Source organism: Schistocerca piceifrons, chromosome 4, assembly GCF_021461385.2.
Source record: "Schistocerca piceifrons isolate TAMUIC-IGC-003096 chromosome 4, iqSchPice1.1, whole genome shotgun sequence".
Taxonomy (NCBI): domain Eukaryota; kingdom Metazoa; phylum Arthropoda; class Insecta; order Orthoptera; family Acrididae; genus Schistocerca; species Schistocerca piceifrons.
Genome location: NC_060141.1, coordinates 235,049,734 through 235,074,058, shown reverse-complemented (window position 1 = coordinate 235,074,058; position 24,325 = coordinate 235,049,734). Strand labels below are relative to the sequence as shown.

Here is a 24,325-nt window from a genome sequence, read left to right as displayed (position 1 = left end):
GAAAACGCACGTATGAAAATGAGGAGCTAGCAACGATGTTCCATCATGGAGATATCCTTCGAATCCTCTTCAAGTTCATTTTCATTTTTTGGACATCAATTCACTAGTGCTCGTTGTTTATAAGCAGCACATCATTTTGCCACAAGACAACAGCCTGTCGCATGACAGTGGGATCCATTAAACTGCGTGCATGTATCTGCTAACCGCACGGTGCATGACCATAACTGGTCCTGCCAAGTTGATGTAGAGCGGCTTCCCGAAGGAGTACACAAACGATGAGTATGTCGATAGGCTTTCGGTGCTGAGTGCATCCAGTAACCAATCTGCTACTCGTGCTTATGCTGCACAAGACCCTCAAAGGCGCCATTCCAATAAGAATATTTTTCGTCGCCTCGAGCAACGCCTTCGGTAAACCGGTAATTTTCGTCCTCAAGTAACGGACACAAGTCATTCGAGGACTGCAGGTACTTCAAAAATACAGGACGGGATTCTTGAAGCCGTTCACCCACGTTAACTGAACAGCAGCGCCCAGAAGACCACATTCGACGAGTACAACTTTGTGGATGGATTTTGCACTAAGCGGAAGATAACGAACATTTTATAAAAACATGATGTAGACTGACGAATCTCGCTTCAGTCCGTGAAGAAATTTTCAACCTCCACATCAGTCATTATTGGTCCGAATACAGCCCACATGTCACCGGTGAACAAGGCTTTCAGGCACGGTTTGGCATAAACTTGTGGCCTGGAAACGGCGGAGGAGAGCGTTTGGTCCCTTACCTGATGGTGACAAGTTAAATGCGCCCCTGAAGCGTACATTTCTATGGAATACTTTTCCTGATGCATTAGAAAACGTTCCACTTGGTGTTCGGCGACAGCTATGGTTTCAGCATGATGATACACTGCCACACTTTGGAATGAATGTGCGTAACTATTCAAATGAAGCATTTTCAAGGAAATTGATTTGTCGTGGAGGCCCAATATTCTGGCCTCCACGTTCCCCGCACCTTAATCCACCAGATTTTTATTTATGGTACACTGAAATAAACAAGTTTTTAACACTTCACCCATAGATGTGCATAACTTACGGGCTGGTTCCCCTTATTCCGCCTCAGTTACACTATGTCGGCGATTGCTGCGCAAACAAGTTCTCCACTTACGCGTACACCACTATTACTCTATCACGCAAACATAGGGGTTACACTCGTCTGGTGCGAGACGTTCCCTGGGGGGTCCACCGGGAGCCGAACCGCACAATAACTCTCGGTTCGGTGTGGTGCGGCGGAGGGGTGAAGTGGACTGCGGTAGTCGTCGTGGGGTTGCGGACCACTGCGGCTGCGGCGGGGACGAAGCCTCTCCGTCGTTTCTAGGTCCCCAGTTAACATACAGTACAATACATACAAAGGTAACATTACCAGAAAGAAATATACAAGCTACCAAACTGTGGAGGAATAAGTGGGTACAATTTGATGCTGTAACTGAAAAAAATGTAATAGCTCCGGCACGGCGCAGAGTTCATGCTACCTGTTCTTGATCCCATTGCACGCAGTTACAGCGTTACCAGAGCCCCGTTTTTAAAATTATATTTCTATTGAACCTATTGGCGGGACTAGGTTTTGCTAGATACACTTTTGTCTTGAATAATGATGAGGAATCGCTTGCCGTCTGCTTGCGGCATTTTTTCTTCACCATATTAGAGGGTTTGTAGAGGGTGTTGAGCGACACAAATTAAGGTAGGGACCCACGTCATCCAACGATGCTACAGAGAGTCGTTATGAGTGCTGGAGCCAGCCACTAGGCCGCCTCATCAGCACCAAACATGTCTTTTTGTACGCTGACAGACCGTGGTCGGAACGTCTCGCAATGTTGTTTGTTATTTAGTGATCGCGACTGATGCCCATAATAACCACTGGAGAAGATGGAGCGAGCTGCTGCGTGGACGGGATTTGTCTCCTATGAATGCGATGCTCTGCTGCCTCGGTAGATGACTATTTCGGCACAGGTTTCTCTATCAACAGTTAATTTTTCTTCTGTATGCTGAAAAGCACTAGGGATTTTAGAGGTACCAAGAGAAACATAAACTGTGTATGTAAACCTGTGTCTGAAATCTTCAGCCGACCGCGGTGGCCGAGCGGTTCTAGACGCTTCAGTCCGGAACCGAGCTGCTGCTACGGTCGCAGCTTCGAATCCTGCCGCGGGCACGGATGTGTGTGATGTCCTTAGTTTAGCTAGGTTTAAGTAGTTCTGATTTCTAGGTGACTGATGACCTCAGATGTTAAAGTCCCATAGTGCTCAGAGCCATTTGAACCATTTGAAATCTTCGCGCACGAAAGCATCAGAGCATCACACTCGTAGGAGACAAGGGCTATCTACGCAACAGCTAGCTCTACATTCTCCACTGCCTATTGTCGCAATCAGTCGCAGTCACTAAACAACAAACAACGTTGTGAGATTTTTCGCATATAGTCCGTCAGAATACAAAGTGACATTTCCTGTCGAAGGGGTGGCTCAATGGCAGGCACCGGTGCCTGTAACATCGACGCTCCGTAGCGTCGTTGGATGACATTTTCGGACTACTGTTCCTATCCTTAATTTGTTCTTCACTACACCCTCTGCAATGTCTTGAAACTTGTCGGTATCGGTTCCACAGAACTGAAAACCAAGAAGTGCTCATAGCTCTTAAGGTATGCGCTTTAGAGCCCATGTTTACTAGACTTTTTTGCGCTGAATGATCATTCCTGTATATATTCCCGAATATTGCATACACTGAGGAGCCAAAACATTATGATCATATGCTTAATATCTTGCTTGTCCGTCTTTGGAACGAAATACATAACTGATTCTGCGTGTCAGTGATCCGACAGTTTGTTGATAGGTTTGTGGAGATATGTGGCATTAGATGTCTTGGCTGGGTCAAGTAATTCGTGTAAACAACGGGCTGCTGATTTACGTACGAGGTGATGGCGCCCAATGGCGACCCAGATGGGTTCCATAGGACTTACGTCAGGCGAATTTGTTCGGCGAGACATGATCTTGAGTTCATTATAATGCTCCTCAGACAACTGTTGCATGGTTCTGGCTCCGAGACACGGATAATTATACTGCTGAAAGACGGCATCGCCGTCGGTGAAGACATGAAGCATGAAGGAAAGCCGGTGGTTCGCGGCTGCCAGCGTGTCTTCTATTCCTGCCATAGGTCCATGCAGGCGCGGGATAATGTCTTCCAAAACACAGTACTGCTCCCACGGGCCTGCGTTCGTAGTGCGCCGCACGTTTCGAGCCGCCGTTCACCTCGATGACGTCGTTTGTGAAGACGACGATCGACCTAGTGTAGCAAAAATGTGATTGACTCGAAGAGCTGACAATTTTTCATTATCGGTCGAATCTCGATTGTCCCGTGCCCACTGCAATCGTAACTGACGATGGCGTCGGGTCAACAGGAGTGGTCTGCTGCGGATCTCCATGTTCAATAATGTCCGATGAAAGTTATGCTCCGAAACACTTGTGCTTGCACCAGTATCGTTTTCTTTTGGCAGATGTGCTGCAGATCACCATCTATCACTTTACAGAGTACAAAAACTCCGAATCCCACACTCTGTCAAGAGTCATGGACGTCGAACCATTTAGCTCATAGTCGTAATTTCACTGTCCTTCTACCTCTTTTGGTTCAAATGGCTCTGAGCACTATGGGACTTACATCTGAGGTCATCAGTCCCCTAGAACTTAGAACTACTTAAACCTAACTAAGCTAAGGACATCACACACATCCATGCCCGAGGCAGGATTCGAACCTGCGACCGTAGCAGTCGCGCGGTTCCGGACTGAAGCGCCTAGAACCGCTCGGCCACCGCGGCCGGCCTTCTACCTCTTTTCATGGATGCTCACGACGGTAGCACGTGAACATTCGACCAGCTTCGCCGTTTTCGAGGTACTCGTTCACAGGCTCTGCGTAATAATAATCTGCGCTCTTTCAGAGTTGCTTATCTCAATGGATTTCCAAATTTGCAGCCCATGTCTTCGCTAGGTGTGTCCTCTGCTTACATACCTTTTGTTATTGCGTGCGTTCCCACATCGTCACCTGGCAGCATTCAAAGTCGTGGTGGGCAGTGTTCATAAATGTTCAAATGCGTGTGAAATCTTATGGGACTTAACTTCTAAGGTCATCAGTCCCTAAGCTTACACACTACTTATCCTAAATTACACACACCCATGCCCGAGGGAGGACACGAACCTCCGCCGGGACCAGCCGCACAGTGGTGGGCAGTGGTTATAAAGTTTTGGCTTATCAGTGTATACATACAGGGTACCCCAGGAGGAGTGGTCATTATTTAGGGATATAATAGGAACAAAGCAAAAAAACTGCAGTAAACACGGGCTGCAAAATGCACACCTTAAGAGCTATTAGCACTTCTTGATCGTCAATACCGTGAAATAAATCCCTTTTGCTAGCATCTCTTTGCCTCCCATATTTTGAGAGGTGTTAGTATGGACCAAAGAAAAGACATCGCTAGTAAACATGAGCTCTAAAGTGCATATTGTAAGAGCTAAGAGTACGGTACTTGTTTACTTGCGTTATTGTGAAACATCTCTTCTATTGAACAAGTGCTTACCTAAACTAGTATTCATAGCTCTTAAAGTTGGTTTGAATGATTTTTCTTGTGTCTCTGAGTATTTACCATTCCTTATGGGACACCATACATACAGGGTGTATCATCTAAAACTTGCACCGCAAATATTTCGATAATGGAAGGCGTCACCGATATGCGGATTTTACAGATTGGACTGGTGGACAGGGGCTCGTTTATTCAAATGGCTCAAATGGCTCTGAGCACTATGGGACTTAACATCTATGGTCATCAGTCCCATAGAACTTAGAACTACTTAAACCTAACTAAGCTAAGGACATCACAAACATCTTTGCCCGAGGCAGGATTCGAACCTGCGACCGTAGCAGTCGCGCGGTTCTTCGTTTATTCAGCCCATAAATAGAATGTTATGAGTTTCAAATGTGTATTTGTTTTAAAAAAGGTATAAATATTTCAACGGAACAATGCCTGTTGACAGTACCACGTGTTTGTTGCAGGAGTCTAGCGCAAATAGCTTACGAGACGTCGTTGTTAGAAAATTGTAAACACCGACGGTTGTTTGTTCCATGTCGTATCACAAACGAATACGCATTTCACGTGAGCGTGTATGTGCAGCCCTACACAGATGTTAATAATCGCTGGCCGAAGTGGCCGAGCGGTTCTAGGCGCTACAGTCTGGAACCGCGCGACCGCTACGGTCGCAGGTTCGATCCTGCCTCGGGCATGGATGTGTGTGCAGTCCTTAGGTTAGGTAGGTTTAAGTAGTTCTAAGTTCTAGGGGACTGATGACCACAGCAGTTAAGTCCCATAGTGCTGAGAGCCATTTGAACCATTTGTTAATAAGCCACCGGATGTGTCGCATTCTTAAATGGGCCATTTCCTGGGACAAACGAAAGACAAACAATGGTGAATGCAGTAACTGTGTGGTGTCTGACATGTAAAGAACCAGTGTACCCTCATAGCTCGTGCTGAAAATGACCACCATCAGTGTCAATACGAGCTTGCAGTCTGCCATGCAACGATTGCTCCACACACTGTAACATTTCAGTGGAATTTAGCGTACAGGCGGCAGTAATACGCAGTTTCATATCATCTGTAGTCGTCTGAAGAGGTTGACGGCTATTGGGATATCCTTGAGTACACGAACACACGGCATCCTTGCTAAGTTCATCATAAACCATGAACATGTCTGCTTTTTTCTCATTGGGAAATACCATCTTCCAAGCACGTCCTACTATGTACGCTATCACACAGCAAGGGACAGGTCCGCCACCAAGTACACACAACACAATGTAAACAACCATAACATCATCGCCTAGCACCTAAGCAATAGGATGGAACAAACAGCTGTCGGTGTTTACAGTGTCCACAATACGATAACTCGTAAACTACTTGCACTAGCTTCCTGCAACCAACGCCATTGACATTTTCACTTTTACGATTTTGCTGTCAGTAGGCATTGTCCCATTTAAAAATTGTAACTGTTGTAAAAATCTGCAATTTCGCAAACGTCTCAGTGTTTTCCTCCTGAGAGTCGTCAGGTGCATTTCCCCATTCATTCGGCAAATATTTGAAATTTAGTTTTCTTGATGTATAGCTGGAGTCAGCCCAAACAAACTGCTCATCATGTCTTTCATGAAACTCCCAGGGTCGGTGGAAAGTGTCAGTTTTTCCCATGACATTCAAAATGATTTTTGAAGCGAACTTTTACGTGACCATACGTTAGAGCGGTCACAAATTAGTCTAGTGTGATATTTTTTTATCGATATATATTAACAGGGAGAGTAAAACACGCAGAATAACCCGTAATCGAGCGGCGACAGCACGATCCTGGCCCACACTTAGTGCTACCGCCACGGTACAGCGCTTTGCGTGGCTAGCGTTGCTGCCTCTGGTCCACGGGGTCCCGGGTTCGATTCCCGGCCGGGTTGGGGATTTTTTCTGCCCGGGGACTGGGTGTTTGTGTTGTCCTCATCATTTCATCATCATCATCATTTGTGACAGTGGCTAGATTGGGTTGTGAAAAAAAGGGATTGTGTAAAAATTGGGACTATGTACGGGCGTTGATGAACGCGCAGCTGAGCGCCCCACAAACCAAACATCATCATCATCATCATCAACACCGCTTTGCTCATTCACTCCTGAAGTACTGGTTATTCTTCATGATTTACTGTCCCTCGTACTACATATCTATATAACAAATATGGCACTAGACTAAGATGGGACTGTTATATCGAATCGGCACGTAAAATTCTGCCATGAAAATAATTTCTCCTGCAATGGGGAACAACCCGACGTTTCCCATCGACACTGGGTGCCGCACGAAATATTTTATGAGCGTTATTTGTTTGGACTGACTCCAGCTACACATTGCAATATACGAAATTGCAAGCATCTGCCAAAACACCAAAGAAAATAAGCCTGATGATTCTTAGGAGGAACTAATTATCTTAAAATTTACAATACATGTGTAATTTCCAGTCATGCATATTACTATACTTCTCCTGTGAATAGATGTAATTTGTTCATACTTACACTACTGGAGATTAAAATTGCTACACCAAGAAGAAATGCAGATGATAAACGGGTATTCATTGGACAAATATATTATACTAGAACTAACATGTAATTACATTTTCATGCAATTTGGGTGCGTAGATCCTGAGAAATCAGTACCCAGAACAACCACCTCTGGCCATAGTAACGGCCTTGATACGCCTGGGCATTGAGTCAAATAGAGCTTGGATGGCGTGTACAGGTACAGCTGCCCATGCAGCTTCAACACGATACCACAGTTCATCAAGAGTAGCGACTGGCGCACTGTGACGAGCCAGTTGCTCGGCCACCATTGACCAAACGTTTTCAGTTGATGAAAGATATGGAGAATGTGCTGGCTAGGGCAGCAGTCGAACATTTCCTGTATCCAGAAAGACCCGTACAGGACCTGCAAAAAGCGGTCGTACATTATCCTGCTGAAATGTAGGGTTTTGCAGGGGTCGAATGAAAGGTAGAACCACGGGTCGTAACACATCTGAAATGTAACGTCCACTGTTCAAAATGCCGTCAATGCGAACAAGAGGTGACCGAGACCTGTAACCAATGGTACCCCATACCATCACGCCGGGTGATATGCCAGTATGGCGATGACGAATACACGCTCCCAATGTCAGTTCACCGCGATGTCGCCAAACGCGAATGCGACCAACATGATGCTGCAAACAGAACCTGGCTTCATCCGAGAAAATGACGTTTTGCCTGTCATCTCGACTGCTAGTGATACGAGGCCGTTGGGATCCATCACGGCGTTCCGTATTACCCTCCTGAACCCACCGATTCCATATTCTGCTAACAGTCATTGTATCTCGACCAACGCGAACAGCAATGTTGTGATACGATAAACCGCAATCGCGATAGGCTACAATCCGACCTTTATCAAAGTCGGAAACGTGATGGTGCGCATTTCTCCTCGTTTCACGAGGCATCAGTACAACGTTTCACCAGGCAACGCCGGTCAACTGCGGTTTGTGTATGAGAAATCGGTTGGAAACTTTCCTCATATGAGCATGTTGTAGGTGTCGCCACCGGCGGCAACCTTGTGTGAATGCTCTGAAAAGCTAATCAATTGCATATCACAGCATCTTCTTTCTGCCGGTTAAATTTCGCGTTTGTAGCACGTCACCTTCGTGGTGTAGCAATTTTAAAGGCCAGTAGTGTACATAAATAAACTGACGGAAAAAAATCGCAGCATCAAGAAGGCGCTGTCTGACATAAACGAAAGTTGTTAGCAATGTTTCTACATCCGAAAGCTGATGTCTATTGAAATTTTGCACTAGTCGCATAAAAGTGACGGTAGTAAGGCCATTATGAAGATGTAGACCAGATTCGCTTTTAATACAAGCAGTAACGGTCGTGAGCGTTAGTTATCTTTGGAATTGGACGTGGTGAGTTGATGTTAGTCAAGAATGGCTTTAAAGCGACACTCTGTGGAGCATGTTGGATTACAACAGCGGTATATGGACGAGCGTTGTCCTGTTGGCAAACATTCGCTGGAATGCTCTTCATGAATGAGTGCACAACAGGTCGAATCACCAAACTGATGTACAGATTTGCAGCCAGATTACGTGGGACAACGACGAGAGTGCTCCTGCTGTTATGCGGAATTTCAGCCCAAACCATAACTCCACATGTGGGTCCAGTGCATCCAGCACGCAGACAAGTTAGTTGCAGGTCCTCAACTGACCTCCTCCTAACCAACACACGGCCACCGGTGACATCGAGGCAGCACCAGCTCTCATCAGAAAACACAACAGACTTCCATCCTGCCCTCCAATGAGCTCTCGCTTGACACCATTGAAGTCGAAACTGGCGGTGGTTTGGGGTCAGTGGAATGCATGCTAGAGGGCGTCTGGCTCGGAGCTATCCTTAAGTAACCGATTTGTAACAGTTCATTGTGTCACTGTAGTGGCAACTGCTGCTCAAATTGCTGCTGCAGATGCAGTACGATGCGCCAGAGGCATATGCCGAACACGATGGTCTTCTTTCTCTGTAGTGACACGTGGCCGTCGGGAGCCCGGTCTTCTTACGACCGTACATTCTCGTGCCCATCGCTGTCAGCAATCGTGCACAGTGACGACATTCCTGCCAAGTCTTTCTGCAATATTGTAGATGGAACATCCAGCTTTTCGCAGCCCCATTACAAGATCTCATTCAAACTCAATGAGACACTGATAATGGCGTCTTTGTCGCCTTAAAGACTTTTTTGACTAACATCAACCTACCACGGTCAATCTCAAAGATAACTAACGTCCACAACCGCTACAACGCCTTAAAGCATACCTGATTTGCATCCTCATATTGCCGATACTAGCACCCCTCCTATGCAACTGCTGCGAAACAGAATTGATATCACCTTTCATATGCTGAAATAGGCTCCTTCTTGGTGTTACAATTTTTTTCCGTCAGTGTCCGAAAATTGTTCGTTTTCGAGTAACTGATTAAAGCTGACGTTCAACGGCTTTCTGGGTACTACCAAACCATTTCACTTACCAATGAACTCGTTTGACTCATTGTACCGTAGGTGGCGTTGTGTTAACTTGTTTGCATTCGTCATTCGTCTTTCTTCAACGTGGTCATTCTTTACATGTATACAGGGTGGTCCATTGATCGTGACTGGCCAAGTATCTCACGAAATAAGCGTCAAACGAAAAAACTACAAAGTACGAAACTCGTCTAGCTTGAAGGGAGAAACCAGACTGCGCTATGGTTGGCCCGCAAGATGACGCTCCCATAAGTCAAACGGATATCGACTGCGTTTTTCAAAATAGGAACCCCTATTTTTATTACATATTCGTGTAGTACGTAAAGAAATGTGTAATAAAATGAATATGTAATAAGAATGGGGTTCCGATTAAAAAAAAAAACGCAGTTGATATCCGTTTGACCTATGGCAGCGCCATCTAGCGGGTCAACCATAGCGCCATCTGGTTTCCCCCTTCAAGCCAGACGAGTTTCGTTCTTTGTAGTTTTTTCGTTTGATGCTTATTTCGTGAGATATTTGGCCCGGTCACTAGCAATGGACCACCCTGTATACTACAGGTAGTGAGTTAACTGAAAGTGCTTCGTTCAAACATGGCAGGATATTCATTTCGTGAGCAGGTACACATGATTTTTATGTGCGCCAATGGTAATGGGCAGGAGACTGCGTGGGTGTATCAGATAGTGTTTTTCGGCCGAAGACAGCGCAGTCATTCAATTTTTGGTGCTGTGTATCGTCACGTTGCCGCGACAGGATGTGTTGCACCAATGACTATTGGTCAAGAAAAACCAAGTGGTGATCGTGCGCCTGGCCGGGAAAAGCTCATTCTACGTACCGCCAAAGAAGTGCCAACTATCACAGCAAGTCAGTTGTGGCATGTGGTACATCTCCAAGTTCAGCATGCAGGTTACTTCACGAGCAACTCATGTATTCGTTTTTAAATTTTTAAATGAACACACCGCTATTTGACTGTATTGTTGTTTATTTAATTACGACCCAGGTATCGGCCTTTTATTCCATTTTTAAATGATTTAGTTTATGTCATTAATATATTCTGCAGGACATAAAGCTCAAAATAGGCCACAAAATTAAGAAAAATATTCGCTCTAGCATGTTATCTTCAACGCGTTCAGGGCCTTATACGTGCCAATCACCCACTCCTGGAGAATTTTTGCTGATTGTTTGTTGCACAGCTGCCAATCCGTTGTTTGTGTCTCCAGTTTTGTTTAGATACGAGGCAACATTTGGAGAGATGGAACAACAAATTTCCGCAACCAACACATATGGGCCGACCGCAGTCCTCATACTGCAGTACAGACAAGACTTTAGCATCACTTTAAGATAGATGTGCGGGCTGGAGTTGTAGGTGACTGCCTGGTAGGTCGATACATTCTCCCAGCACGTCTTACAGGTGCTGGCTACAGAGACTTAATTCGGAACACTTTAATGACCTATTACGAAACGTGCCCCTGAAAATAAGAAGAAACTTATGATTTATGTAAGATGGAGCTCCAGTACATTTCAGTCTGTGCTCTAGATCCACTGGTTGGTGTTTATCATGACAGATAAGTAGGTAGAGGAGGACTAATTCCATTGCCTGCACTTTCCCCCGACCTCAGCTCTGTGGATTATTATCTCTGGGGGGGTGGGGGGGGGTGCACCTTAAACAATTAGTCTACGCAGCAGACAAGTTGGATGCAGAAACTCTTCATTGACATGTCGTGAGGGCCTCCGCAATCATTCAAAACAGTCGTGGAATATTTGCAAGGTACGACAGTCCATGATTCAACGAATGCACGCATGTTTAGAAGTAACAGGAGGACATTTTGAGCATTCATTACGATTTTATACAGTGTGTTGAAGAGCTCCAATCACACGTTTTGCCAGCTTTCATTTATAACTCGAAAACGAAGGATTTTTCCGAATAATATGTTTATATGAACTTATTTCTTGTTTTGGTGTAAGGAACCTGTCACCAAGTTTGTAAAAGTATTTTTGAAACACACTGTTTATTTTCCTTAATGAGTCGCGTGTCCACTCGCTCAATCTGGTGATGGGCAGTGGTCATAATGTTTTGTCTCATAAGTGTACACCACCTCTGGCTAGTTTTACCGTTAGGGGAGGCAACGCTCGCTACAATCTTCCGCCGCCACCTGCTAAATCCACAAGAGTAAGCTGAGGGAGGCGTCGACATGCAACACAGTAATCCTGCATTTCCTCCAGCAACTCACTGACGTAACACCGTTTTTACAGTAGCGGAAATCACTATAAAGACATGGATATTTGCAGAATGTATATGCGATAGTAAGAAATCCAGTATACCGACAAGTGGAGTCAAATAGTATCGCATTTGAAGTCAGTAGTACAGTACAAGGCATCAACGATTCAGGTGGTAGAGGGTAGATCACCATGTAAAGGCCGGCCGAAGTGGCCGTGCGGTTCTAGGCGCTGCAATCTGCCTCGGGCATGGATGTGTGTGATGTCCTTAGGTTAGTTAGGTTTAACTAGTTCTAAGTTCTAGGGGACTAATGACCTCAGAAGTTGAGTCCCATAGTGCTCAGAGCCATTTGAACCATTTTGAACCATATAAAGACAGTCGACTCTGTGCGGTTTTCGTGTATGTGCGCCTGCCTTTACTACAGATAGGAAACAGACACTATTAGTGGCAATGAACGTTTTGTGCATAAACCACGATTGCGACAATGCAACGATGGAAACAGTTATCATGCGATGAAAAAGCAAAAAATCGGTACATGTAAACAAATGGGACTCTAATCGTCAAATTGCCAAGGAGATGAACTGTTCATGTACAGTGATGGATAATTTCGTTAGACTGGGCGCACGATATAAACAGAACAGAAAATAAGTGCAAAGTAGAAAACTGTCTGAGGCATAGAAAAGGTTACTTTTGCGCAAAACAAGGGTCACAAATCATTGTTATTTTCAAATAGTTGCCAGTAATTGCCGGACCTATACGGCAAATTTTGTCACATGAGAAACACCTTACACTGAAGAAAGGACTGCAGAAGCTCGCGTTAACACTGAAACATAAACAGGCTAGACTGGAATTTCGTGGAAAACATATGTCGTAGACTCCAGAATGGGACAAAGTGATCTTCAATTATGAGAAGAAGGTTAATTTAGATGGGCAGAATGGATTTCAATATTTTTGACGTGATCTGAGAATAGAGTAGCGGATAAGAATGAGGAGAAATTTTGGTGGTTGAAGTGTAATGATTTAGGCCGCGTTCTTCGACTGAACACTAGACTGAACTATAACGTGTACACTGAAGTACTAGAAACAGAACTTATTAGAATGTATGAGGACTTAAGGGACAAAAGAGTAATATTTCAACAAGGTAATGCATCTAATTATGGTTCTGCTACAACCAAAAACTGGTTTGAAGATAAGGATATAGATGTCTTTCTTTGGGCTGTAGGCGGATCGAATTTGGATCTCGTGGAAAACATTTGTGGAGTACTCTCAAGGCGTGTTTATCGCAATGGAAAGCAACCTGAGGCCGTATGTGAGTTGAAAAGTGCAATACGAGAAGAGTGGGCAACAATTTCACTGGAAAAATTGCAGACCCTTACAATGCCGAAGAGAATTTGTGAGGCAATTAGGAACAACGGCGGCTGGACAAAGTACTAGCAACGCAATAACACAAGAGGACAGTGAGTGCCTTTATACGAATTTCCATCCAGGAAATGCAAGCGCCTTATTTCGTTACTCGTGTTGTGAAGGAAACAATGTAATTCCGTCATGACTGTTTATGTTTTGCAGGTATCTACTACTTTCATATTTAATTCGATGTACATATGCTTCAGACGTTGTACTATTACTTTGGTGGAACCTTCCTTTATAATGATTTCCACCGCTGTAGAGGTACCTGGCTTGCCAGAGGTCGTCCAGTGGGCGAATTAGTCGTACTCGACGATTCTACAGAGGACCTCCTCATTTCTTGAACGTCCTTTTGTTGCACTGTCCCTTAAATGCTTCGATTCTTCTCTTTCCCTGTTGCTCAATAGTCCATGATTCGCTTCCTGAAGTAAAACGTTATTGTTGTGTTAAACGTGTGGTCTCGAGCAATTCGGTTTGTTGTTGTTGTTGCAGTCAGGGGGAGCAGTGGTACGAGTTCAGGAGGAGAGTCAACCAGCCCATGATGCAGCCGCGTTCCAGCAAGCTGTACGTTCCCTCCATCGACCAGGTCACTCTCGACTTCACCGACAGGTGAGGGCAGTGACACGAGTCCTAGAAACAGAGCAACAGTACTGTATTGGTTTAGATGTTCATTATCTGTTTTCTTCATTCTTTCAGAATGCTGACCATCAGAGACGAGAATATGAAGATGCCTGGAGACTTCACGAATGAACTGAACAAGTGGGCGCTAGAATGTGAGTGACAATTATGTACCCTCGTTCCTACGTGTAGCTATTTGGGTCTGTAAGAAAGCGAAAGTAAGTTACGTAGCGATACTGAGGCCAGACCCTACTGGCAAGAGCTGATTAGGGACAAGGATAGATGCACGATCATGCTTCGAACAATTTATTAAAAAAAAAGAAAACAAAAAATTTATTGTCTTGTTGGAATGCAACAACCGTTGTAGAATTTACCGTATTGCATTAACAATGCATCTTATTATCACGAATTCATCAGAATTAAATTTTAAAAGGACGTCTTAATTATTTTTTTTTGAAAAAACGAGGTAAGGCAGCCATATAAATTTATAATCAAGATATTTATACTGACAAAGGCCTTTTAAACTGAAGCCTTATAACCACATTAGCATCTAGTCTGTAGTAGCTGCGTCCTCCTGAAATTACTCCTGATTCGCTTAGGGAGCTGGGAGCTGAACACGTTGGCATTATTACTTATGGTTATCTACACCAACAAGGAACTAGCTCCGTGGACATGCCACAAAAATGCTCGAACAAGATTATTTTTTTTATTTAAGTGCAGAATGTTCCATGAAACACAAGTACTTTAGGAACAATTGAAATGATTGGTTTATACACTGCTTCAAAACAGTCTCATAGCAAATTCTACAAATATCATATCCTAGTTGTTGCTCATTATTGCCAGAGCAAAGCCAGAAAAGTCATGTACATATACATCTACATCCATACTCCGCAAGCCACCTGACGGTGTGTGGCGGAGGGTACCTTGAGTAGCTCTCTCGGTTCTCCCTTCTATTCCAGTGTCGTGTTGTTCGTGGAAAGAAGGATTGTCGGTATGCCTCTGTGTGGGCTCTAATCTCTCTGATTTTATTCTCATGGTCTCTTCGCGAGATATACGTAGGAGGGAGCAATATACTGCTTGACTCCTCGGTGAAGGTATGTTCTCGAAACTTCAACAAAAGCCCGTGCCGAACTACTGAGCGTCTCTCTTGTAGAGTTTTCCACTGGAGTTTATCTATCATCTCCGTAACGCTTTCGCGATTACTAAATGATCCTGTAACGAAGCGCGCTGCTCTCCGTTGGATCTTCTCTATCTCTTCTATCAACCCTATCTGGTATGGAACCCACACTGCTGAGCAGTATTCAAGCAGTGGGCGAACAAGCGTACTGTAAACTACTTCCTTTGTTCTCGGATTGCATTTCCTTACGATTCTTCCAATGAATCTCAGTGTGGCATCTGCTTTACCGACGATCAACTTTATATGATCATTCCATTTTAAATCACTCCTAATGCGTACTCCCACATAATTTATGGAATAAACTGCTTCCAGTTGCTGACCTGCTATATTGTAGCTAAATGATAAGGGATCTTTTCTTCTATGTATTCGCAGCACATTACACTTGTCTACATTGAGATTCAATTGCCATTCCCTGCACCTTGCGTCAATTCGCTGCAGATCCTCCTGCATTTCAGTACAATTTTCCATTGTTACAACCTCTCGATATACCACAGCATCATCCGAAAAAAGCCTCAGTGAACTTCCGATGTCATCCACAAGGTCATTTAGGTATATTATGAATAGCAACTATCCTACGACACTCCCCTGCGGCACACCTGAAATCACTCTTACTTCGGAAGACTTCTCTCCGTTGAGAATGACATGCTGCGTTCTGTTATCTAGGAACTCTTCAGTCGAATCACACAATTGGTCTGATAGTCCATATGCTCTTACTTTGTTCTTTAAACGACTGTGGGGAACTGTATCGAATGCCTTGCGGAAGTCAAGAAACAGGGCATCTACCTGGGAACCCGTGTCTATGACCCGTGCCTATGGTCATGAAGCAATCACATTAAAAATGATTGTGATTCTAGTCTAACAAGGCGGCATCTTTGTAGGGAGAATCCACATCCAACTGTTCTACACACACCCATTAAATGATACCAGTGCTTAACTTACAGAACGTACCATGAATATAAGGAGTCACGGTGGGTCCACTTGTAACCTGAGTCTGTAACGAACCGGCCGCGTCCACCACACGACACTGGACACACCACGTATTCTGATAAGCCAAAACATTATGACCACTGCCCACCGCGATGTTGGATACCGCCTGGTGGCGTTGCGGGCATGTGACGCGGTAACAAAAGCCTGCGAGCGGAACAGACACGGATTGGGGTTCACCTACCGAAGATGTGGGCTGCAAATGGGGAAATCCATTAAATTAAACGCCTTTGAGAAAGGGCAGATATTATTACGCAGAACCTGTGATCGAGTATCTCGAAAATAGCGAAGCTTGTCGAATGTTTACATGTTACTGTCGTGAACATCTACGGAAAGAGGTAGAAGGACAGCGAAAGTACCACTAGGCGCTAAATGGTTGGGCGTCCACGACTCTTCACAGAGTGTGGGTTTCGGAGGCTTGCATGCTCTGTACTGTAGGACAGATGGTGAGCCGTGGTCTCTTTGCCGAAAGGACACAATGCTGGTGCACGCACGAGTGATTTTGAGCACGCCGTTCATCGTACATTGTTGAACGTTGGAGCTCCGCAGCAGACCACCCCTACGTTTCCACGTGTTGACACAATGGCATCGTCAATTACGATTGCAGTGGGCACTGGACATCGGAATTCGACCGTCGATCAATGGAAACGTGTTGGCTTCTCGGGTGAATCAAATTTTTGCTAAACTAGATCGATAGTCGTCACCTCAAACGTCGTCATCGAGGTGAACGGCGGCTTGAAACGTGCTGCGCAACACGGACGCAAGTTGGTGGGAGCAGTACGATGCTACGGGAGACATTATTCTTGCATGGGACCTGTGCTAGTAATCGAAGACACATGCATCCGTTCATACTTGATGTCTTCCGCAATGGCGATGTCATCTTTCATCAGTATAATTGTCCTTGTCTCGGAGCCAGAACCGTGCTACAGTGGTTTGAGAAGCATTATAGTGAACCCAATGTTGATGTTTCGGCGACCAAACTCGCCTTGTGTAAATCCTATGGAACCCGAAACTTTCTGGCAGATTTAAACTGTGTGCCGGAGCGAGACTCGATCTCGCGACCTTTGCCTTTCGCGGCCAAGTGCTCTACCAACTGAGCTACCCAAGCACGACTCACGCCCCTTCCTCACAACTTTACTTCTGCCAGTACCTCGCCTCCTACCTTCCAAACTTTACAGAAGGTCTCCTGCGATCCCTGCAGAACTAGCACTCCTGAAAGAAAGGATATTGCGGAGACATGGCTTAGCCACAGCCTGGGGGATGTTTCCAGATTTTCAGATTTTCACTCTGCAGCGGAGAAAAGGCAAAGGTCCCGAGTTCGAGTCTCGGTCCGGCACACAGTTTTAATCTGCCAGAAAGTTTCATATCAGCGCACACTCCGCTGCAGAGTGAAAATCTCATTCTAGCTTATGGAACCCATTTGCTTCGCTATCGGGCGCCATCACCGCTTACTCAAATCAGCAGCCCGTTATTTGCGCGAATTACATGATCTGAGTGTACACATCTAATGCCACGTACCTCCACAAACCTATCAACAAACTGTCGGATCTCTGATACGCACATCCAGTGATGTATTTCATCCCAGTGACGGACAGACAAGCTATAAACAGATGGTGATAACGTTTTGGCACTTTGATGTATGTTCGGCGGAAACGCCCAAGGCCGCGCTTAACGGCAAACGTGTTTAGCATTCAGCCCGCTACGTGTGGCTATCACGCTGCTTCCGCCATGAAGAACTGACACTCGGCACCGTACAGTCGCTTCTGAAACATAGGTTACTCAAGTAAACAACTGCGCAGTTGCCGCAATCGGGCGCGTACACTGTACCGTCCAACTGCTCAGCAGTAAGTCCTTTTCAGTAGCATGAATTTTCATTCTGTGCCATCCAGACACTTCCGAAACACAGACGATTCCTAAACAATTACTCAGTCGAGAGAGAGTCAACCATATCATGAGACTACCCAGAAGAAACTTTCCTCTTCCCTCAGCACCTATTATGGCTTCAGTCAAATGACCCACTCAACATCACCGCTTCAGCGATGCTATTTAATTATGGTGCCAGCCTTCGGCACAATTAGAAGTCGTGTTCTTAAAGGTAATATTCCGGTTAGTGCTTCCCTGTTGCAAACATGAGAAGGGGATGTGACATTCTGTAGCCTATCCCTGATGTTATTCAGTCTGTACAATGAACGAGCGCTAAAAGACACCAAATACAAATTTGAAGAGGGAATAAAATTGCAGGGAGAAGAAATAAAAATTTTGAGGTTTGCCGATGACGTAACGAGTCAGAAGCAGTGAAGGACATGGAAGAGCAGTTGAATGGAATGGATGGTGTCTCGAGAAGAGATTGTAAGATGAACTTCACCAAAAGTAAAAAAGCGTGTAAAACAATAAACTGGTAGCCAAGAACACAGGAATTCTTTTTTATTCCATAATTCTTTTTAATTCCCTCGATCTTGGCTACCAGTTTATTGTTTTACAAGCATCTAGATCGCTTCCACATGAGTACAATGTGCTCACTACAAAACGTAAAAAAGCGTGATGAAACGTAGTCGAATTGAATCAGGTGATTCTGAAGGAATAGGATTACGAAATGTGCCGCCAAAGTAGTAGACGTGTTTTGCTATTTAGACAGCAAAATAACTTACGTTGGCTGAAGAAGAGAGGATATAAAATGAAGTCTGGCTATAGCACGAAAGGTATTTATACAAAAGAGGAATTTGTTAAGATGCAATATAAATTTAAGTTTTCGGAAATCTTTACTGAGTGGTATTTTTCTGTAGTGTAGCCTTGTACGGAAGTGAAACATGGATTGCGAGTGCTTCGTAACAGAAGAGAACAGAAAATTTTGAAATGTCGGTACTACAGAAGAACGCTCAAGATTGGATGGGTGGAACGAATAACAAATGAGAAGGTACTCAATTGAAATAGGGAAGAAATAAATTAAGACAAAGAGGAATTAATGATATTAGCTGCCAGTGGCACTGATTTAAATCAATGGGGAAAGTTGAAAATTTGTGCTGGATTGGAATTCAAAACCGTGTTTCCTGCTTACTAGGCCGATGTGCTGACCACTACGCCAGCTGGACGCAATGGTCACTGCACCTGCATGGACTACCCTAGCACGCCTCTCGTCAGGCCCAAATTCTCGACTTATCCACAGACTACCGAAGTAGTGCCCCTTGGTCATTATCCATTACGTGCGGCATTTCGCTGATTCCTATGAGTGACCATTAGCTATTCTCGTCTTAATTATACATGTGGTGTCTGTTCTTTGGGACATGTCCGAAAGAAACAACTGCCCAGCCGCCGCACTCGAGAGCATCCAGTGTACCGTCGAACGGCCTAGAACTAACCTAACTCCTTTTCAGCATTAAAACTTATCATTCTCTACTATCCACACGCTTCCGAACCATTGGTGACTTAAAGACATTTACACAGCCACCGTAGTCATGAGAGAGAGAAGAAAGAACAGACACCACATAAAGAAAAGAAATTCATTTCACAACTTTAAGTGGGGGGTGGGCGGGGGATAGGGGGGGGGGGGAAGGGGGAGAGGCGGAAAAATTGTAGAGAGAGACCAAGCGATAAATACGGTGAGTTAAAATGGATTTAGTCTGCAACAGTTACGGAAAGTAAAAGAGGCTTGCAAAGGGTTGAATAGCTTTGAAAGCTGTATCAAGCCAGTCTCGGGACTGATGACCGCAACTGCTTGTGTATGGATATGAGCGCGGTGACATTCAGAACGATCCCTGAGGAGACAACGCATGCAGATAGCATGCCCCCAGTTGTATGAAGCAGCTAGTCCGACTGGTCTTTCATTGGATATTTGCCGATAATATTTATTCAAAAATAATAAATTATGAAGTTTGTAAGGATTCAGTGGTTCTCACTCTATTCCCATATAGATAGATTTGTAGGTAAGAGACTTCTTGGCTGAGTCATGCAAACGATCTTGCCTTAATGATATTCGTGACTTTTCCGGTGTTGAACGTGTACTAACTGGCCATTCTACTCCGTTCTGAGTCACTATAGGGGCAAACAGCGGCATTTCTCCACTTTACACATACTCTAACCGACCTGCATGGTAAATGCACGTTGAAGTCCAAGGCGCGACAATTTTCCAAATCTTAGTTGATTTCCAAGTATTGTATAAGTGTCCGTTCCTCACACCTCAGCAATTCGACATTAAGTGTGTGTCTCCCATCAATCTCTCCCTCACATCGTGTTTACACATCTTTCTCCAATACTTTCATGTTAAGTGTAGGGAGTTTTACTTGCACAAGCATATCACGTTACAAAAACTTCATGGGTTCGAGTCAAAGAGATGCAAATCTTTCACTCATTCTGTTGTGAGATCACGTGAAGTTATCTTCATCTCCGTTCTCATTTCATCAATTTTTCTTCTTTCAGTTTCGTTTTTGACCTATTTGTGTTTTTGTAGTCCATTTGCTCATTCTTGCAACATCTACGACTAGTGTTCTACCTTACGACCTGCGCCTCATACTGTATGTTGTATTTTTATAATCACATGCTTCTTCCTATGTTGAAATCATTCTGAAAACAAAGTAGAGGAGTGATGAATAAGTTATGCAACACATTTATTTCTGAAAGTAGCTGGTTTTATTAAGGATTCCATTACACCATATTACTCCCTACTCTTGTGCATAAAAAATGCTATCTTCGTTGTAATCTGCATTCAGTGCGACAGCTTTACTCCACCTTGCTGGGTGGGTTTCTATGCCTGCATGGTACCGCCCTACCGGACGACGACGGAGCCAGCGTCTTGCTACATCAGTAACCTCCCCATCATCTTCGTACTGTTTCCCGCGGAGTGCATCCTTCTTTCGGACAAACGGATGGAAATGTGAAGGTACGAGATCCGGGCTGTAGGGTAGATGAGGAAGAACAGGCAAATAAAGTTTCGTGAGCTCTTCTCGGGTGTGCAGCCTTGTGTGAGGCCTTGCATTGGCTTGGAGAAGGAGAAGTTAGTTTACATTTTTGTGCCGACGAACAAGCTGGAGTCGTTTCCTCAATTTCTGGAGGGTAGCACAATACACTTTAGATTTGATAACTTCGCCTCTATGGGTGGCATCAAACAGAGTAACCTCTTCAGAATCGCAGAAGGTTGTCGCCGTGCCTTTACCGGCTGAAGGTGCGGCTTTTAACCTTTTCCTCGGAGGAGAGGTGGTGTGGCCCCACTCCATGGATGGCCATTTTGTTTCCGGTTCGAAGTGATGAACCCATGTTTCATCTCCTGTGACGATATTCGACAAAAAATTGTCGCTATCAGCCACGTAACGCGTAAGCATTCTGCACAGACGGTCCTTCAGTGCGCTCTTTTAGTCTTCTCTTAGGCGGCGGTGAAGAACTCAGAAGCCACACACGTTTAAGTAAGCCAAGTGGTGGACGAGTGTGTCAGCACTACCAACAGAGACGTCTAGTTGAGCAGCGAGGTGTTTCGCTGTGATCCGTCGATCACCTCGAATGAGAGTGTCCGCACGTTCCAACATTGCAAGAGTCACAGCTGTGTGTGGCTGGCCAGGTTTGCGCGATCTTATTTGCGATGACGAGAGACGCAACGCCCAACGACTCACCGTGCTTTTGTTCAGTTCCAGTTCTCCGTAAACAACCGCCTATGAATATCTGCGATGCTCTCGTTTTCCGTCAAAAGAAACTCAAAAGAAACTCTCTGCTCGGAACGCACCTCCGTTGCAGACGCCTTTTTGTAGGCTACATAAAGCGCCATTACGAATCGGAACGTGAATATTCCACGATATCCCATAACGAATTCCGCATTTTTTGCATTACTTATAGAACGCCCCTCATACTGCGGTAGTGGACACTTGTATGTTAGCTGGTGAACAGCAGCCTCTGTTGGTGACAACTGGTGCCCACATAGATACGGGACCCTCTCAGGTTATCTGAGACATTTGTTCATGTTTGATATTCATATCAGTAGGTACTTGTTGAACCGTATGCCTCCAGTCGCATTTTAAGGGTTGTATTCTATTCGTTTCTTGTCTTGTTAGTGTTGTTACTTTCATTTATTTTTTGTCGAAATCAGATGATTGGATAGGGTGCACACCGAAAGAAAGCGGGTTACCTGCGTAGCATAGGCCAGTGCAAGTGGCTGAAACTGCGTGAAGAGTACCCCATCTTGTCTAATCGGGCAGCGTACAATGGTAGCCGGGTGGTGGTGAGGACTTGAGTAGACATACAGCTGCCTGTGCCCCAGAATGTACCAGACATTCTTTGCCAATACCTGTGCTACCAGTGGATGACGCGTTGCAGGCGGCCGGTGCGGTCGAGCGGTTCTAGGTGCTACAGTCTGGACCGCGCTACCGCTACGGTCGCAGGTTCCAATCCTGCCTCGGGCATGGATGTGTGTGATGTCCTTAGATTAGTTAGGCTTAAGTAGTTCTAAGTTCTAGGGGACTGATGACCTCAGAAGTCCCATAGTGCTCAGAGCCATTTTTTGATGACGCATTGCAGTGATGAAATCGAGGCGTGATGTCTGTAATCTTCTTCAAATGATTTCACAGAAACTATTCGGTAAAAAAATTGAATTTTCCGTTACCTACAGCTTTATATGTCATTTTCATCGTGTAGTCCCCATCACTTCATAATGATCGTAGTTTTTGTGATATTTCACATTTAAGTAACAAATTGCACGAAATACAAAAAGTTTTCAATGATAAATGGGAGTCACTATTATTTTGCTTTAGGTGCATGCTAGATCATACAATAATGTATACAATATTTAGCTATCATATTGAACTTATCTTTAGACTGGGGAGGTAGGTCTCTATCTACCTCGAGTGTCGGAAAATGAATTTTATGTAGCTCACTTAGTACGATAACATGCGCCAGTGATAAGATCAAAATGAGATAGTCGTAACATCTCTCGTATCTTATAAATGGTTTGAGATATCAATACGAGATTTTGTCAACGACTGTATGTGTTCCCATAATTACGGCGAAACGGTAATATCGGAATGCAGTGAAATATAGACTAAAAAGTACATAGAAGTGCTATTAAAAATCGTCATGGCATGTGTAGCCGTAGGAATGCAGATCCACACGTGTATCACAAATTTATGTCTGTCCTACAGAATGATTGATGGCTGCTTTGCGATAGGCAAGCATCATATAGAATTACAAAATGGTTGATGTTGTATCTGCTCGTGTTCACAACTGACTATTTGTTGTTTTTCTTTCTTGTTACTGATACCTGATAAACCTTGTGTTGCGTGCCTTACATAACCATAGCCGTCTCCTTGCAGCAATTTCTGTGGTGGCTCTGGACACACGCCTTGGCTGTCTGGATGGAAACCTCCCCCCAGACTCAGAACCCCAGCAAATGATCGAGGCGATGCATACCCTGTTCGACTGCATGCTCAAACTGGACGTGAGGCCCTCGCCCTGGAAGTACATCAGCACGCCGGCCTGGAGGCGCCTAGTCAAGTCGCAGGACTACTTCTACCAGTAAGGGAACACACCTTCCTGTGTGCTTTGTGCTGGCATTCAAGTTCGACATGCGAAACAAAAAGACTGCCGTAAATGCCGTAATTACAGGTTATGATTGCTGTCTTCCCTACCCAGCCGTGAATCCTGCTTCAGGGTAATCGTAGCCCACTGGTGCGATACACATTCCTCTGTCAATACCTCCATTCTTACATCCTTCTAGAGCCAGGGACAGTAACAGCTTGAGCTATTTTCACTCATAGCAAATGCTGCTGGTATGGGCACAAAGTGACACTAGACGCTGTGAGGGGGAGGGAGGGGTTGAGGTGGGGGTGGGATAGAGCAGTCTAGTGGACAAAAATACAGTCCGGTGGGGCATCTGTTGTATAACCTCTCTTATGGAGGTCATCCACGCCCACTCTTGCGTGGTGACCATGCAAAAGGTTTAGTGTTACCCTGCCATGTGGAGTTAGAGATTTGCTGTAGAATAATTAGGGGATATGGATGTGTGATCTTTTCCATGCGTCACGAACCGTACGTAAAATTTTGTCCATGTGTTACGGACTGTACGTCACTTAACATCGTCCCAACTAGGAGATAGTTGACTGAGTGAATGAAAAATGTGAAGACATCTTGAAAAAAGTGCCGCAGCGTCTCAGCGAAGAAAAAACATCCGTAACAATGTAAACCGATACCAGAGAAAGTATCAGAATGACTGTTATGACCTACTTGCGGCTCTTAATGTTGCCTGAAGTAAATAGGATATAAACTGCAGACAGGAAACAGTAAAAATAACTTTTCAGAAGAAAGTATTTCTATAGACCAAAAAGTACATG

The 24,325-nt window shown here is 44.7% G+C and overlaps 1 protein-coding gene across 1 annotated transcript in view; it reads left to right on the top strand.

Annotated features, from left to right (window-relative positions):
• LOC124795260 (probable cytochrome P450 301a1, mitochondrial) overlaps positions 1 to 24,325 on the top strand; it is a 193,329-nt gene that overhangs the window by 113,254 nt on the left and 55,750 nt on the right. Inside the window, exons 5-7 of the mRNA XM_047259204.1 lie at positions 13,736 to 13,852; positions 13,940 to 14,016; positions 23,309 to 23,510. Of these exons, the coding sequence (XP_047115160.1) occupies positions 13,736 to 13,852; positions 13,940 to 14,016; positions 23,309 to 23,510 (396 nt within the window). The remainder of the gene's footprint in view (positions 1 to 13,735; positions 13,853 to 13,939; positions 14,017 to 23,308; positions 23,511 to 24,325) is intronic.